Raw genomic sequence first — 14,976 nt, forward strand, 5'->3', positions numbered from 1 at the left:
GTCTCGTCTGGAAAGACCGGTTCCGATTTTATTCCGCCTGGCAATCTTCCAAAGGATCACAAAAGTCCTTCGTTCACCCGTGATACGATAGAAGTTTCTACAGATACAAAATTAACAGCAAATTTCAGCCGCGTCTTCATATTCTATCTACTTTATGTCGTTCTATTGGTCGTTAAAAACATATATATATATATACATATATCATTGTATCATTTACTTTTTTAATCAGACATATAAAAACTTATTTTCCCAAGAACTTGTAATATTTTTTACTTCGATTTTGCACTGTTATCCAATATTTAACAAGAGTATAAAAGAAATCTTGTATATATATATATGTTAATTAGATTTCACGAGACGATGCTCAAATTATTATTATTATTATTATTATTATTATCATATCATCATCATCATCCTTATCCTTGAATTAGAGCGTCAAATTGTGTTCCATACGGTACATTTATAATGAACGAGTCGTTAAAACTATTTCGAATTCTGCGCGCCAATAAATCGCGGTTCAATATATGAGTTATAGGTACGTATCAGAGTCCAAACCGTGAAAACGGGATCAAGTGCAATCATAATCGAACATATGTCTGTACTGTATGAAAGAGTTTTAGCTCCTTGAATGTGACAACACGAGGTCAATACCGATTTCATTTCAATAACGAATATATTCGTTATCGGCATTATACGATACTCTTGGCGATTACCGGCTATTAACAGGATTTTCAATTAAGTGCAGATGTCCGTTGATTGGGGGGAAAAAAAAAAAAAAAAACTACAACAACAAAACAATTCTCACAGAGTGGAAAGTGTTTCGGAAGTGTACTTTTTTTATGGTTTTCTTCCCTATGTATTTCCAATACGTCGAGCATTGATTTTTGTTGACCCAAAACGATCGAAGTGCTTTAAAAAAAAAAAATATAAAATAAAATCGTTTCATCGTAGTTATGACGAATCGATTCAAATGGTCTGACAACAAGAGAACAAAATTTTTGACTACTGCTGCAGAATATTGAAGAAAAAAACACACGACAAATGTTGAAATAAAAATTCAGGACCTTCAGAGATACGTTTTTTTCTTTCAATTTACGTTAACGGTAAATTTAGGACATTTTTTTTTTCTTTTGCCATTTTATTCAGTACATTTCAGTACATTTTGCCAGTGATAGGGTTGGTAGTCGGTGACTTTTTTCACTATTAGTAACTTGTCGTCGCTTTAAAAAAAAAAAAAAATAATCACTTTAGTCACTTTTTGGGTCGTAATTGAGTTTCGTGGATGAAAAATTTTGCTGCACAATTTTCTTTTTTCACGCGTCGTTCACTGAACACGCTTTTGTTTGTCAAGTATTTCAATAATTTTAGCGAAAAAATCAACTGCGATCGATCACACCGATCATTGTTTTTGTATCGAAATGTTTCGCTCAGAGTTATCGTTCACTTTGTCATTCGTTTGCCAGATATCGCTTAGGCAGTGCAAAATTGTTGCAGTGCGAAAAAAGACGCTAAGAAGATAATGAAAAAACCCGTATGAACAGCGACGTGATTGAAAACAGCGTTAATTCTGATGATACGGATAACAAAACCGTGCGATATTAAACTTGGACATAATTTTTGACGATATTTTTTTGAGCAGACCAAAAGCGCAACTCTTCTCACATAATTTTGAGACGACTTATATCACGATTGAAAGTTAAATTTTTTTTTTCTCTTTGTTAATTTCAAGATTCGTGGATGGTGAATGCGGTTCGAACAGCGGCGACAGCACGGGGCAGCTTGAATTGAGCGGTGGTGAACAGCCGGAGGAAGCATCGCCAGAATCGATGCACGAAACCAACAACAACAATTTGCTACACGAGAATTTGGAGCGCCGGATACCATAATTGTCATAATCACGAAACAAATACGCATAACTTCAGACTGAAGACACAATTAAATAAATATCATTCATTCGCGTGTCGGTGTGTCCAACGAGAAACTTTATGAAATTTTTCAACCCCCACCCCCCGCCCCTATGATCGTGGAAGAAGGAGGAAGTCCCTATTGACCACAATAATAATAATGATAATAATTTTTACGTACCCGTAATGCAACGTCGAATGGCACGTTTAATAAACGTGATTATTGTATTATAATTAATAATCGATAATTAATTAATAAACTATTTCATTTCAAGTCCCTGATCGGCGGACGATAAGAAACAATATTTTTGGGACGGAAGCGCGAAAGTATCATCACATTTAACAACGTTACATATAATATTATTAATAAAAATAATAACAACAACAACAACAACAATAATTACAATGATAATACTACTACTACCACTACCACTACTACTACTACTACTACTACTACTAATAATAATGATAATAATAATAATAATAATAATAATAATATCAAGCATAGTAATGATAACAATAACAATTCTAAGCATATGTGGTGTAATATCTATAATGTTAATAATAATACGGTGAACTCAGCGACAAGAAAAATTATTATAAATAATCAGGATACAACTGATGTTGTACGGTACTCGATTGTGTTTAAGGTATATACGTGATTATACCTTATATGACACATAATGTCGTGATGTATTTTTATTTTATTTTTTGGCTTGTTGTGAACTGAAGTAACTGAATATTGCACACGCGTGAAATAATCGTAATATTAATAACACTATTAATTTTTTTATCATATGTGATACGTATGCGTGTATATGATACACAATTACACATATATGTTTAATGCATAATAATAGTGTAACGGGGAGACGAACGTTACTTGCGTAAACACGTACACGGATACGATTTTGAAATTGTTTTTTTTTTTTTTTTTAAATCTTTCAATTTTTTTGTTTTCATTTCTAATTCATTTTATTGTTGTTATTTTTAACCTTTTACAAGTTTAATCGTGTTATTCACATTTCTTATTTGATATTATACGAATGAAAAATGTTATATACCTATAAATTTTATATATATATATATATTTTATAATATAATATATAATATATATATAATATATATATATATGTGACTTCGGCCACCAGGCATGGTGCAGTTTGAAAGGAGAGGTTTGTTTGTATTTTATTTTATTTTTTTTTTTTCTTTCTGTAATTTTGGTTTCGGAAACGGATGATAAACTGTGATATATATAGAACTTTCCTTCATTTTCACTTTGTTCTATATAAGTTTCGTTGAAGCGAAGGAGGCGAAAGAAAGGTTGCTAAAATATGTATAAAAATATTTATAAAATTGACGTCATCTTGGTATTATTCGCTAAGTGTTGAGACGGCTAATTACTACGCGCAATTGAACTATATAATTGAACCACTGTGCAGTGCTATGTAATAGAATACAAAGTGTTGAGAAATGGATAAACGATAAAATAAACTTACTCGATATCAGTGATTTACAAACTCTGTAGTTATTGTGAGATAAAAAAAAACTGGGGGCTAAAAAAATCAAGCAAGAGACGCTAACAAGAACGAGATGATATGGAAAAATTTTAAACGGTGGAAAAAAAAAAAACCTATTATCCAGACGAAGACAGCGAAAATTACTTGTCGTACACATACAAGGATTGATTGCGGTGTTGAATTGCAGTGCGAAGTTGAAAGTTGCGTTGTAAAAATGTCTGATAAAAATTATACATTTACATGTTAACGACGTTGTTGTTTATTTAAAAAAGACATCGGATAATGCGTATGTAAATATATATATATGTATACATGTATGTATATATGTTATATACTTATCTATATGTAAGATATAATAAGTCAGCCGTCCGTCTAAAAGCTCGCATAAAATATATTATGTGTAAAATTTGGATTTATAGTTAAGTAAAGAGCGTGAAAGTAAAACGAGAGAAGATAAGAAAAAAAAATAGTACAACTGTAGTGAAATATAGAAAAATTGTTGGAGCAAATACAATGTGTACATAATACACGTATGTATAATAAACACATACATACATAGATGCATACATACGTAGATACCTAAAAGAGTCCATCATACTGACCAACTTACGACAATTAAATACGCGTGGAATATCAATATTTGTATACAACATTATAGGCATATAAATTGTATATGTGACAGAAAATTTGTTTAACGCGAATTCCATATTACACGTATACGCAGAATGATACGAGTTACCATGTATTATTTTTATACTCATGTATATCAATATGATAGGAAGAAAATTATAACGAAGCAAAGAAAGAAAGTGAATCGCTCCACGTTCAACATCTTTACACGACAATATTAAAGGAACGAGTTCTTTAACATTCAAATACATTTTTAAAGAGACTTTGTATGTACGTGTATACAAAGTGGATAGCTAACGGTCGAATGATCTAACGCGCATGCGCTAAATTTCTAGAGCGCAAGCAGTTGTTTCGTCAGGTTGGCCAACCGTTATAAGTTCAGATGAGAGGTCGCCGCGATGTATGTAGCCTCAAAAATGTTGGTAGACCTGACAAAACAACTGCTTTTGTTTCGAGAATTTTAGCGCATGCGCGTTAGATCATTCGATCGTTGGCTATTCACCCCGTATATACACAAAAAAGTGAATAATAAATGAGCGAAAAATGTTTCGGAAAGAACGATGGAAAAGAATGATAAATACCACGAGTTTCGCAAAATCCGACTGGATGATAAAATGTTGTTGCCCGCATTTACATTGCACTTTTGTAAGTAAATCTGCACGTGTAGTGAGTTTTAATCGACGATATGAAGAATTGCGATCGGTGCACGAATTGCCTAATATATTTGTGCACTCGATGATTTCTCGGTAATGCTTGGACCAATTATTTGAATCGACTGATTGGTTATTCAATGACCGCAGTATCTGGTGTATTAATTAGCGTTTATTCCTCGGTCGTCTCATCACGATAAATTCGCGTATATATCTGTAGCGTGTATTACTGATTCCAGATAAGCAGATTATACATAATAGAGAAAGTCTATAAGTTAGCTCAATTTTAACTAACGTGACTTTATTGCCTTGTATAATGATTTTCCTAATTAATTCGTGTGTACGTGTATATAAAACGAAACGACGTAGTCATCTACAAAATTCATGTACAATCGTTTGCGAATAATAATTACTCTTATCGATCGCCTTTCGACCAACTATCGAGCATATATTTACAGATTTACAAATAATTCCCCGTGACCGGTTTACTCGTCAATTTTAGTTTTCTTATTTATTTTTCTCGCTTCTTCATATCGCATTATTTATCGCAGTGGTGTTTTCCAAACGCCATGTACTAAGTATTAAATATCAAAAAAGAAAAAAAAAATTATATCAAAATATATGTATTTTTTTTTTTTTTATCTATTCTTCTTCTTCTTCTTTCTCGTAATCTTCTCGTCGTCGTTGAAAATATTTATGCGAATTGCAGCGAATGAGATATTGTGATTCAGTAAAACATGTAATTGTTTTTCGAATAGTGACTGCTATTTAATACTTAAATTAATTATATATACATATGAAAATAGTCAGAAAAGTTGTTCAACTTTCTTTTCAACATTTCAATTCCTCGTTAGCTTAATTTGAAATCAATGTTGACACAGTTTTCGAAAACTGATCATACACATTATAGCATGTATAAGCGTAAATGTGTGCCTGGGCAGAGTGAATTCCTGAAACGACTGCGTCGTCCGTCGTCTGTTAACATTTATTGCGCACGCGCTAAAATCCGGGAGCAACTGTTTGCCAGGGCGGCCAACTGAATTGAGCATAACCGCCACTGACGACTGTCTTAACTTTTGAGGCTACGTATAAATGACGGTTGGTCACCCTGGGAAACATTTGTTCTCGGATTGCGGCGCGTGCGCATCAAGTTTTTAGCAGATGGCGGATGAAGCAGTCATTATTAGGAAATCACTCCGTATATCGGTAACATTCATTTGTCTTCCATGTGTATATTGTATAATACAATATGCAGATAAGTTTGCCGAGTTCAATGTACTTTAAAACCATTCCGAGTATAAATTCCAAATTCTTATATAAACTACTGTAAGAATATTTGTTGTACAACTGCGAAATATTGATAGATAAAACAATTGAAAACAAAATTTGGCGCATCAGTTTGTTACGCAGAGGTCGGGTGACTTTGCGATTAAAAATGAGGGACACAAACAATTCGATTGAAATGTACGAATTCAGTCGAGCGAATGAAAACAAAATAAGAGAATTGTTTCGTCTGACCTGCGAAATCTGCACTTTTATTTGTAAAGCGACATACGCATTGTACATACTTATACATAATATACATATATACATATAAATATGATACTATTATGTATAATACGATAAGTCGATTTTATAGAAATTTTTGTCAAAAACATGAATCTTGATATGGTTTTGAATGATTTTGAGATAAGAGAAACATGAAAAAGTATAAGAGAGTTCTATTCGGCTTGAAAAGGGATTGTGTGCAATTACGCGAAATATTCTATTTCATTATACATGTAATATATTTTATGCAAACGTCTTTTGCGGATGCGATGCTTCTCGTTTTGTTTGTGCGTGTTTTTTTCTTCGTTTTTTATGGAACTAAATCGACAACATTAAATTAAATTTGTATGACATATAAATATATCCAATTTTAATAAACAATATAAACATGTTATAGATATATATATATATTTTAAATAAATGAATTTTGTAAGTGACCATATTATACATATAAATATACCTATACGATTAATGTTACATACGCATAATTGTATGCGCTGATAAATAGATAGTTTATCACACGCACACACACACACACACACACATATTTTTATATAAATATATTTTTTGTTCAATATTATATAAAAACGAAATGATAATATATTTACACACGCTTCTGTTTCAAGAGTGTGCCTCGGCTCAGCATAAGTATTTTTAATCCTCGTTTATACGGTTAGAAGCGAGTATTTAAAGAAAAATAAAAACGAGGTCAAAGTAAAATAGAAAAGAAAGGATGAATATAAAAATTCAGAGCCTCTTGATGGCTCATGTTTAGAATTATTCGGGAGAAAAAAATTTCACGCAAATGCAATGTACTTCATATATCCATAAATGCCTAATCCGAAAACCATATTCCTCTTATTATTATAGTTATACATAATATACATATACATACATAAATAGTAAATACAGTATATATGTATATATTAATAATTACAATTACGTTAGTACAATTCTCTCTCGCGTTTAAATTGAGTAATACATTGTGTATGAAGTTTCGGTGCCTGAAAAAAAAAAAAAAAGTCGAAATTCAATTTCTTCGTTATTATTCTTTTTCGTTTATTTATTTTTTATAATATCGTATTTTTATTTTCTCATCACGCATAAACTGATTATACGCATGAAAATTTGTTTTATGTAAAACATGCATTTACACCCGTGCAATTCGCAAAGAAAGTAACTTGACAGAATTTTACTAGCGTATCATATTCTTCTTTAGTTATATACATACATGCATTGTAATGTACGTGTACCCGGATAATATTATGCAATGTATATATTATATATATATATATATATATATATATAACATCCATTTTCACGTATATACATATGCATGCGCGTATATGCAAAGAAAATTATTTGTAAAGAAAACTAAAAAATCCGAAGACCTTCGCGATCAGCAGACGCGTTATTGTGTTTTCACAATCTTACTACATACGTTCCATATACTTATTTATCTTACATGCCGCAGTACACGCTAATAAACACGCCACATTCACATACCATTGAAAATAACAAAAAAAATAAAATGAAAGTAGATGAAAAATAAGAAAAAAATTCACGTAGCGGTATAACGACAAGGAAATGAATAAATATGCTGCTGCCAATTGTGTGTATAATATCGTCGAATAATAATTATTATAATATACCGTACGTCATAACGTAACGCACACACACACACACACACACGCATTTATGTATACATATGTATATATACAAACACAGATACACTAGCGCAACTGTGTAACAAGAGGGATCTTCGGAAAAGCTCACTGATGGTTGTACATATTTGATAATCTGACATTAATTTAGACATAGATATACATATAATAACTTTATTATTTGAATAAAAAAAATCTATAATAATGGTTTACTTAAAACCTTACATATATAGGTGTGTGTATATATATATATACATATATATGGGTGTATCCTCCGTCCATTACGAACAGCTGATCTGTCTCCCAGGGAGTCATGAAATTTTCAAATTGAAACAATATTTAAATTCCTTTCAATCATTCCAACTACCTACATTATACAAATATTTTTTTACATATCTTTATACATATTACTGTACATATACATATATACGTTGATTATTAATATTTTTCATTGATCGTGATGAGAGCATGGAAAACTATCTTGAATTTTTAACACCCGAAATTGTAACATAACGTACAATTTGACGGAAAAAAAAAGTAAATCGGTGATCATAAAATCATTCGACTCAACAAGTCGCAGCGAAATTCATTGACCAACTTATTGTTAGTATGGAAGTTCGATTTATCGGACACCTGTTTAATTGATAACTTTGTTGTAATATACGTGTCTTGGAAATCGTCCGACAATGAGATACGGCTTGGCTGATACGATGACATTCAAACGTGATTCTTGAGAACCGATAACATGTTAATCTCAACGAGTACGATGTGTAAAAAATATAATATATCATATCTGGTCTTCCTCTTTACTGTTATTTATTTATTTTTTATTTTTTTTCTAAAGTTATTGATTAACAATTATAACCAACGGCGAAAATTGTCATCGGAAGAAAGGCTCGTCAAATTGTAATATTTTACGCAGATGTATTGCTCGTTTTAAAATGTATGGAAAAAATCCAAGGCTTATATTAATAGTCGGTAATATTGCAGCCTTTTTAGCACCTCCGAATTACGGGACACTTTCGAATCTGCGATTTTTATGAGAAATTCACGAACACGCGGACTATCAAACCTGCTTAATCGCACCGCTTATATTATATACTTTAACGAGCTTTCGACAGACCTGGAGCATAAATTCACGCGCACAATTTACTTACAAAATCTGTCGGCAGGTAATTGCAAACCATCGAGCCGGAATTTTGCTATAACCACGAGCTATTCCAATCTCGATTGATTGGTGTTGAAAGTGTTGACATTCAAACTTCGATGGTAGTTAAATTCGAATTTATCTGAAATCAAAGTCTTGAAACGACTATACAATCACGAGTATATGACGAGTCATATATACAACGATTTGGCTGTACGCATATATTAACGGTGCAATGTTCAACATTCTTGTTCAGAAATTTCTTGGTTCGGAAGATTCTTTTTTTCACTACGGCGGAATTTAAATTTTTTACGCAGATTTTAGAGACACATGTAAAAATATGACTTTCTGTTATTGCACGAGTATAGAGATGGGAAAAAAAAGTTGTCTCACATAACAGGGTGATCAATGTTTTAAGCGATATCAAAGATTTTGTTTATTTATTATTTTACATATCTTTTAGAGGAATAGCCGCCGGGCGTTTCTTTAGCACGTATTTATATTTGCTGAAAAGAAAAATGAAACTTGAAAAAACGCGCGGTCGCCGTTACTTAAAACGAATAATAAATGGATATATGTATATGTATAGTCAAGTTCGCTTTATATACGCTAAATTGCATAATTACCTTGAGATGCAAGCGAAATGCACTCTCTTATATATAATAACTGATGAATTGTTATGAATAAGAAGGATATATGATTTCTCTGTTATATAGAAAACTGTATTCAATACAATATAAACACCTAGCCAATTGTGCTATCGAGCCTTAAAAATATATGAGCTGGCCTCTCAATAGGCCCTGTTTGATGTATTCGTTTGTTATATCTTCGACTTCGTTCTCCTCATACCTCCATGCCGTTTCAAACAAGGTATTATCGAAAGCGTTGACTAAAGAACATCAAGACGGATACCACTGGCTAAATTTTGTGACCAGTTTTCGGCGGGCAAGTGGGCCCAGATGGGCCTTGAAGCGTTGGAGGGTTCTGCTCTATCTCTCTACCTAACAAGCTCGCACCGACATTCGTAGCAGCCAAAGTAGAGCCGGTATGAAAGCTTAAGATTGAGTAGGTGAAAAGTGAGTACGTAAGCCTACTTGTCAACTGCATCATAGAAATGTCGAGTAGCTCAATCATACCCGTGAGAAGGAGCATAACCGCGTCCACCGCCAACGATCCCCAACTACCTCCGAGCACCTCCAATCCCTGGCAAACACCGCCGATCACCTTAGTCCTCCTAGTCCACCTGGTCCCCCTCCTCATCATCCTCCGCCCACTCATCATCATCGTTGTCCTCGTCCTCCTCGACCTCCTCCGATCACCGCCAACCACCTCCAAACACCCCCTACGTTGACTGAAGAACATAAAGAGAGTTGCCCTAATGGGCTGTGGTGTGACAACCGAGAATCGTCGTGGCTTACGCTCCGGGAGATGTTCCAACGGTAGAGTTGATAACTCATTGCAGAACATCAGAGAGTTACCGATTTCGACATGATGCTGGCTGCATTCACCTTCCGAGTAACACAGTCTTCGCAATGGTAAGCCCAGGCCGGCGATACAATAAATTAATGAGAATAAATTACTTCCAAAATAAAGTTTAGGTACCCGAGAAAAGAATGTATACATAGATCATGAATAATAACAGATCAGATGTAATAATGATGCGGAGACCAAAAAGTATATGTATATGTATATGCGGTCCATGTACGACATTAATATACATGATCCATTTACGATTAAAAGGTGATGCATACTATAAATTTTATAATTTTCCAGGAGACAAACTAGATTATCTACAATAATACGGCTATAATATGAAAATAGAAGAATTATTCATTTCGAAATGGGATTCTATTCGACACGCGCTCGATGTATTCCATCACATTAATATTCATAATTATTCCAACGACTTTTCATTTTCTCTCTCGATCTTGAATTTTCGGAGGCATAGAATCGAAACGCTGTTTTAGCTAGTCGCAAGTGAAATACTTCACGTTGGGTAGAGAAAGAGATTTGTTTTTCGTAAAGTGTATGGAAAAAAATTCGGAGTAACTGTAATACATCACGGATGCGCTAATTTTGATCGAGACGAAATGGATGCTCCGTATATGAGACAGTATTAAACGCAGTGTCCTGATTTAAAGACCTAAAAAGATGATTGTCGGCGATTTTTTTTTTTTTTGATAGGGACAGAAAGAACGAAGCTTCTTAAAACTTCGAGTGTATTTTAACACCCATTTGAAAGGTACCAGCAAAAATTTTTATCATCCTAGTGTCGCAGAACGGCAGCGCTTATTAGCTGACCCGTTAACTAAAGAATATATCTTAAGTCAACGGCTGACCATCGAAGGGCCAAGCCGCTTGAGTCTGAAATCGGCAGGAAAGATAAAGTGCGTATTTCTTGTCTGAAATGTGAAAACTAAAATCATCATACATCATATCATATTATCGTACATCATACATGATACATCATCATACGTCATACATCATGCATAGTATTAAAGTGCGAAACTAAAGTTTGGATGTCGGATGTTTGGCTGTTCGGAAAGTGACGTCACTCAAAATTTTTTTTCTCTTGACGTCATCGATCTACAGTAATGAGCTAGCCAAATTCCTCAGTCTGGAAACAACCGCGCCGTAGCGCGGACGGATGAGAATCGCGCTCCGCAAATTTCGTGTACCGGGTTCTCTTCCTCCTGGATCCTGCGTTCCGGGTTCACTTCCTGGAGCAACTCGAATTCCAGGACAAGCGCTCCGTAGTTTCTAAGCTCCAGGTCCGCTACCTGATGAAATTCGACTTCCAGAACAAGCGCTCCGCAGTTTCTGCGGTCAAGTTCCACTACCTGCAGGAACTCGACTTCCAGGACAAGCGCTCCGTAGTTATGGCTGTCCAGGTTTTTGAACTGGTGACTTTTGACCAAGCGCTCCGTAGTTTCTACGCTCAAGGTTCACTACCTGGAGAAACTCGACTTCCGGGACAAGCGCTCCATCGTTCCTGCACTCCAGGTCCGCTACCTAGCGAAACTCGACTTCAAGGAGAGGACGAGGAGGACGAGGATTTGTGCTCAATGAGTTAAACATTTTTATATTATTCAATGGCAATTGTAATTATATTTCATCTAAAATTTATCCAACTTGTCCTGTTTACAATAAATTATTTCAATTAATTTTTCGCGCAAGCACAAATTCAGTAGCTATAAATGCGCTGATAAAATTTGTTATATTATTAATTAATTAATTGATTATACCAATCCTTACACAATATTTTTTATGTGTTCTTATGCTGAAAATATTAATAACTATTCAAGGTATAACTTGAGGTGGTTATGGGTGGTTGTTGGAGGTGGTTGGCGGTGGTTGGAGGTAGTCGGAGGTGATGGAAGGTAGTCGCATGGTGTGGTGATGGGGTGGTGGGGTAGTGGGGTGATGGGGTCATGAGGTAGTGGGGTGATTTGCATTTTTGGTGACATTTTTCGCGATTTTGAAAAAAGCTGGAATAAATTCGTTCTGGCATTATTCCGACGTAATTTTGCGAGATAAATCATTTAAGCGCAGTTCCGATACGCTGCGAGCAGCGGATCAGAAATTACAGCCAAAAAACCAGAACCTGTGTTTTCGACATTTTTCAGCAGGTGCTTTTTCCTCCGTAACTTCTTTCCTGTTGATCCCACGCTCTTTTCGCTGCATTCTCTGAGTTCTTGGGGATCCAATTAGTCAGGAAAGGGTCATACAAGTCGAATCTGAGACCACAAATTTTTGGCTCCAAAAATGAAGAAAGAAGTAAGGCTAACCCCTTTCCATTTTTGGCGAAGGTTTTCGCGATTTTGAAAAGTGCTGGAATGAATGCTTTCTGGCACTAATCAGACGTAATTTTGCGAGACAAATCGATTAAGCGCAGTCCCGATACGCTGCGAGCAGCGAATCAAAAGTTACAGCCAAAAAACAAAACCTGTGATTATATGAATCCTTACGTAATGTTTTTGATGTGTTCTTATACGGGAGAGATCAACGGGAGAGAAGATACGAGGAAAAAAGCACCTGCTGAAAAATGTCGAAAACACAGGTTATCGTTTTTTGGCTGTAACTTTCGATGCGTCGATCGCAGCGTATTGGGACTGCGCCCAATCGATTCCTCTCGCAAAATTACGTCGGAATGGTGCCACAATTAATTTATTCCAGCACTTTTGAAAATCGCGAAAATTTTTGCCAAAAATGCAAAGGGGTTAGCCTTACTTTTTTTTCATTTTTGGAGCCAAAAATTTGTGGTCTCAGATTCGACTTGTATGACCCTCCCTGACTAATTGGATCCCCAGGAACTCAGAGAACGCAGCGAAAAGAGCGTGGGATCAACAGGAAAGAAGTTACGAAGGAAAATGCACCTGCTGAAAAATGTCGAAATCTGAGGTACTGATTTTTTAGCTGTAACTTTTTATCCGCTGCTCGCAGCGTATCGGGACTGCGCTTAATCGATTTGTCTCGCAAAATTGCGTCCGAATAGTGCCAGAAAAAATTTATTCCAGCACTTTTAAAATATTAATCCTCACGTAATATGTTTGATGTGTTCTGATACTGAAAATATTTATTGCTATTCCAGGTACAACCCGAGGTGGTTATCGATGGTTGTTCGAGGTGGTTGGCGATTGTTGGAGGTGGTCGGAGGTGGACGAGGAGGAGGACGAACTGAACTGAGTCTCAAAGCCCTGTTGACATAAAAGCAGCTATTCGATAGAAATTATAGTTTATAGTTTACACAGCCCATTGCATGATATTTCATTATAAATACGTATGTTTCAATGTATTCAGGAATAATTTATCAAATATACAGAGGTCATGTGCAAATAATAAATGAATTGATTCGAGCGCAGTTTGATGTATTCATTAGAGCTTTAACAATAAATTTAAGCTTTGTTACTTCTTTTATTTTATTATGGATAATCGAAAACATTTCCGACTAATCGTGCTGTGGAAGCATAGGAATTAAACCAAATGTAGCAAAAGATTAGAAACAGTGTATGTAGAGTACGGGTATTTTTCTAATAATGCAAATAGAATAGAATACCACGCCTTGCGAATTGGCTTTCCAGTCAGAGATGAATGATGAATTTTAAGGACTGCATTATCGTTGTTGGATACTCTATGCCTCATGGGAAAAGAAAATCTGTAACGACAAACTAGATGCACCGGATCATCGTCGACTTTAACTTTTGAAATGTCCTACCATTTCCGAACACCTCCAACCATCCTATTTACCTATATTACCAGATTAGCTATGGTATGAAAAGAGAAGAATTATTCATTTCGAAATGGGATTCTATTCGACGCGCGCTCGATATATTCCAAAACATAAGTATTCATAATTATTCCAACAACTTTTCATTTGCTCTCTCGATCTTGAATTTTCATAGGCATAGAATCGAAACGTTGTTTTAGCTGGTCACAAGTGAAGTATCTGCGTTGGGTGGAGGAGCAGAATTGTTTTTCGAAAAGTATTCGGATAGAAAAAAATTCAGAGTAACTGTAATACATCACGGATGCGTTAATTTTGAACGAGATGAAACGGATGCTTCGTATATGAGACAGTATTTAACGCTGCGTAGTGATTTAAAGACCTAGAAAGGTGATAGGGAGAGAAAGAACGACGCTTCTTAACATTTCGAGTGTATTTTAACACACATTTGAAAGATACGAGCGAAATTTTTCATCATCCAACTGTCGCAGAACGGCAGCGTTATTAGCCGAGCCGTCCACTGAAGAATATATCCTCAATCAACGGCTGACCATCGAAGGGCCTGGCCGATTGAGTCTGGAATCGGCAGGAGAGATGAGGTGTGTATTTCTTGTATGAAACGTGAAAACTATAAGCATTATACATCATATCATATCATCATACATCGTACATCATACATCATACAACAT

The 14,976-nt window shown here is 34.9% G+C and overlaps 1 protein-coding gene across 3 annotated transcripts in view; it reads left to right on the forward strand.

Annotated features, from left to right (window-relative positions):
- The window catches only part of LOC124305692 (protein dimmed-like), a 33,446-nt gene extending 23,571 nt beyond the window's left edge, over positions 1–9,875 (forward strand). For all 3 annotated transcript variants that reach the window (XM_046765349.1, XM_046765350.1, XM_046765348.1), the window contains exon 5: positions 1,730–9,875. In XM_046765349.1, coding sequence (XP_046621305.1) covers positions 1,730–1,886 — 157 coding nt within the window. In that variant the 3' untranslated portion in view covers positions 1,887–9,875. The remainder of the gene's footprint in view (positions 1–1,729) is intronic.
- Positions 9,876–14,976: the final 5,101 nt, after the last annotated feature.

Source organism: Neodiprion virginianus, chromosome 5 (assembly GCF_021901495.1).
Source record: "Neodiprion virginianus isolate iyNeoVirg1 chromosome 5, iyNeoVirg1.1, whole genome shotgun sequence".
NCBI classification, from domain to species: domain Eukaryota; kingdom Metazoa; phylum Arthropoda; class Insecta; order Hymenoptera; family Diprionidae; genus Neodiprion; species Neodiprion virginianus.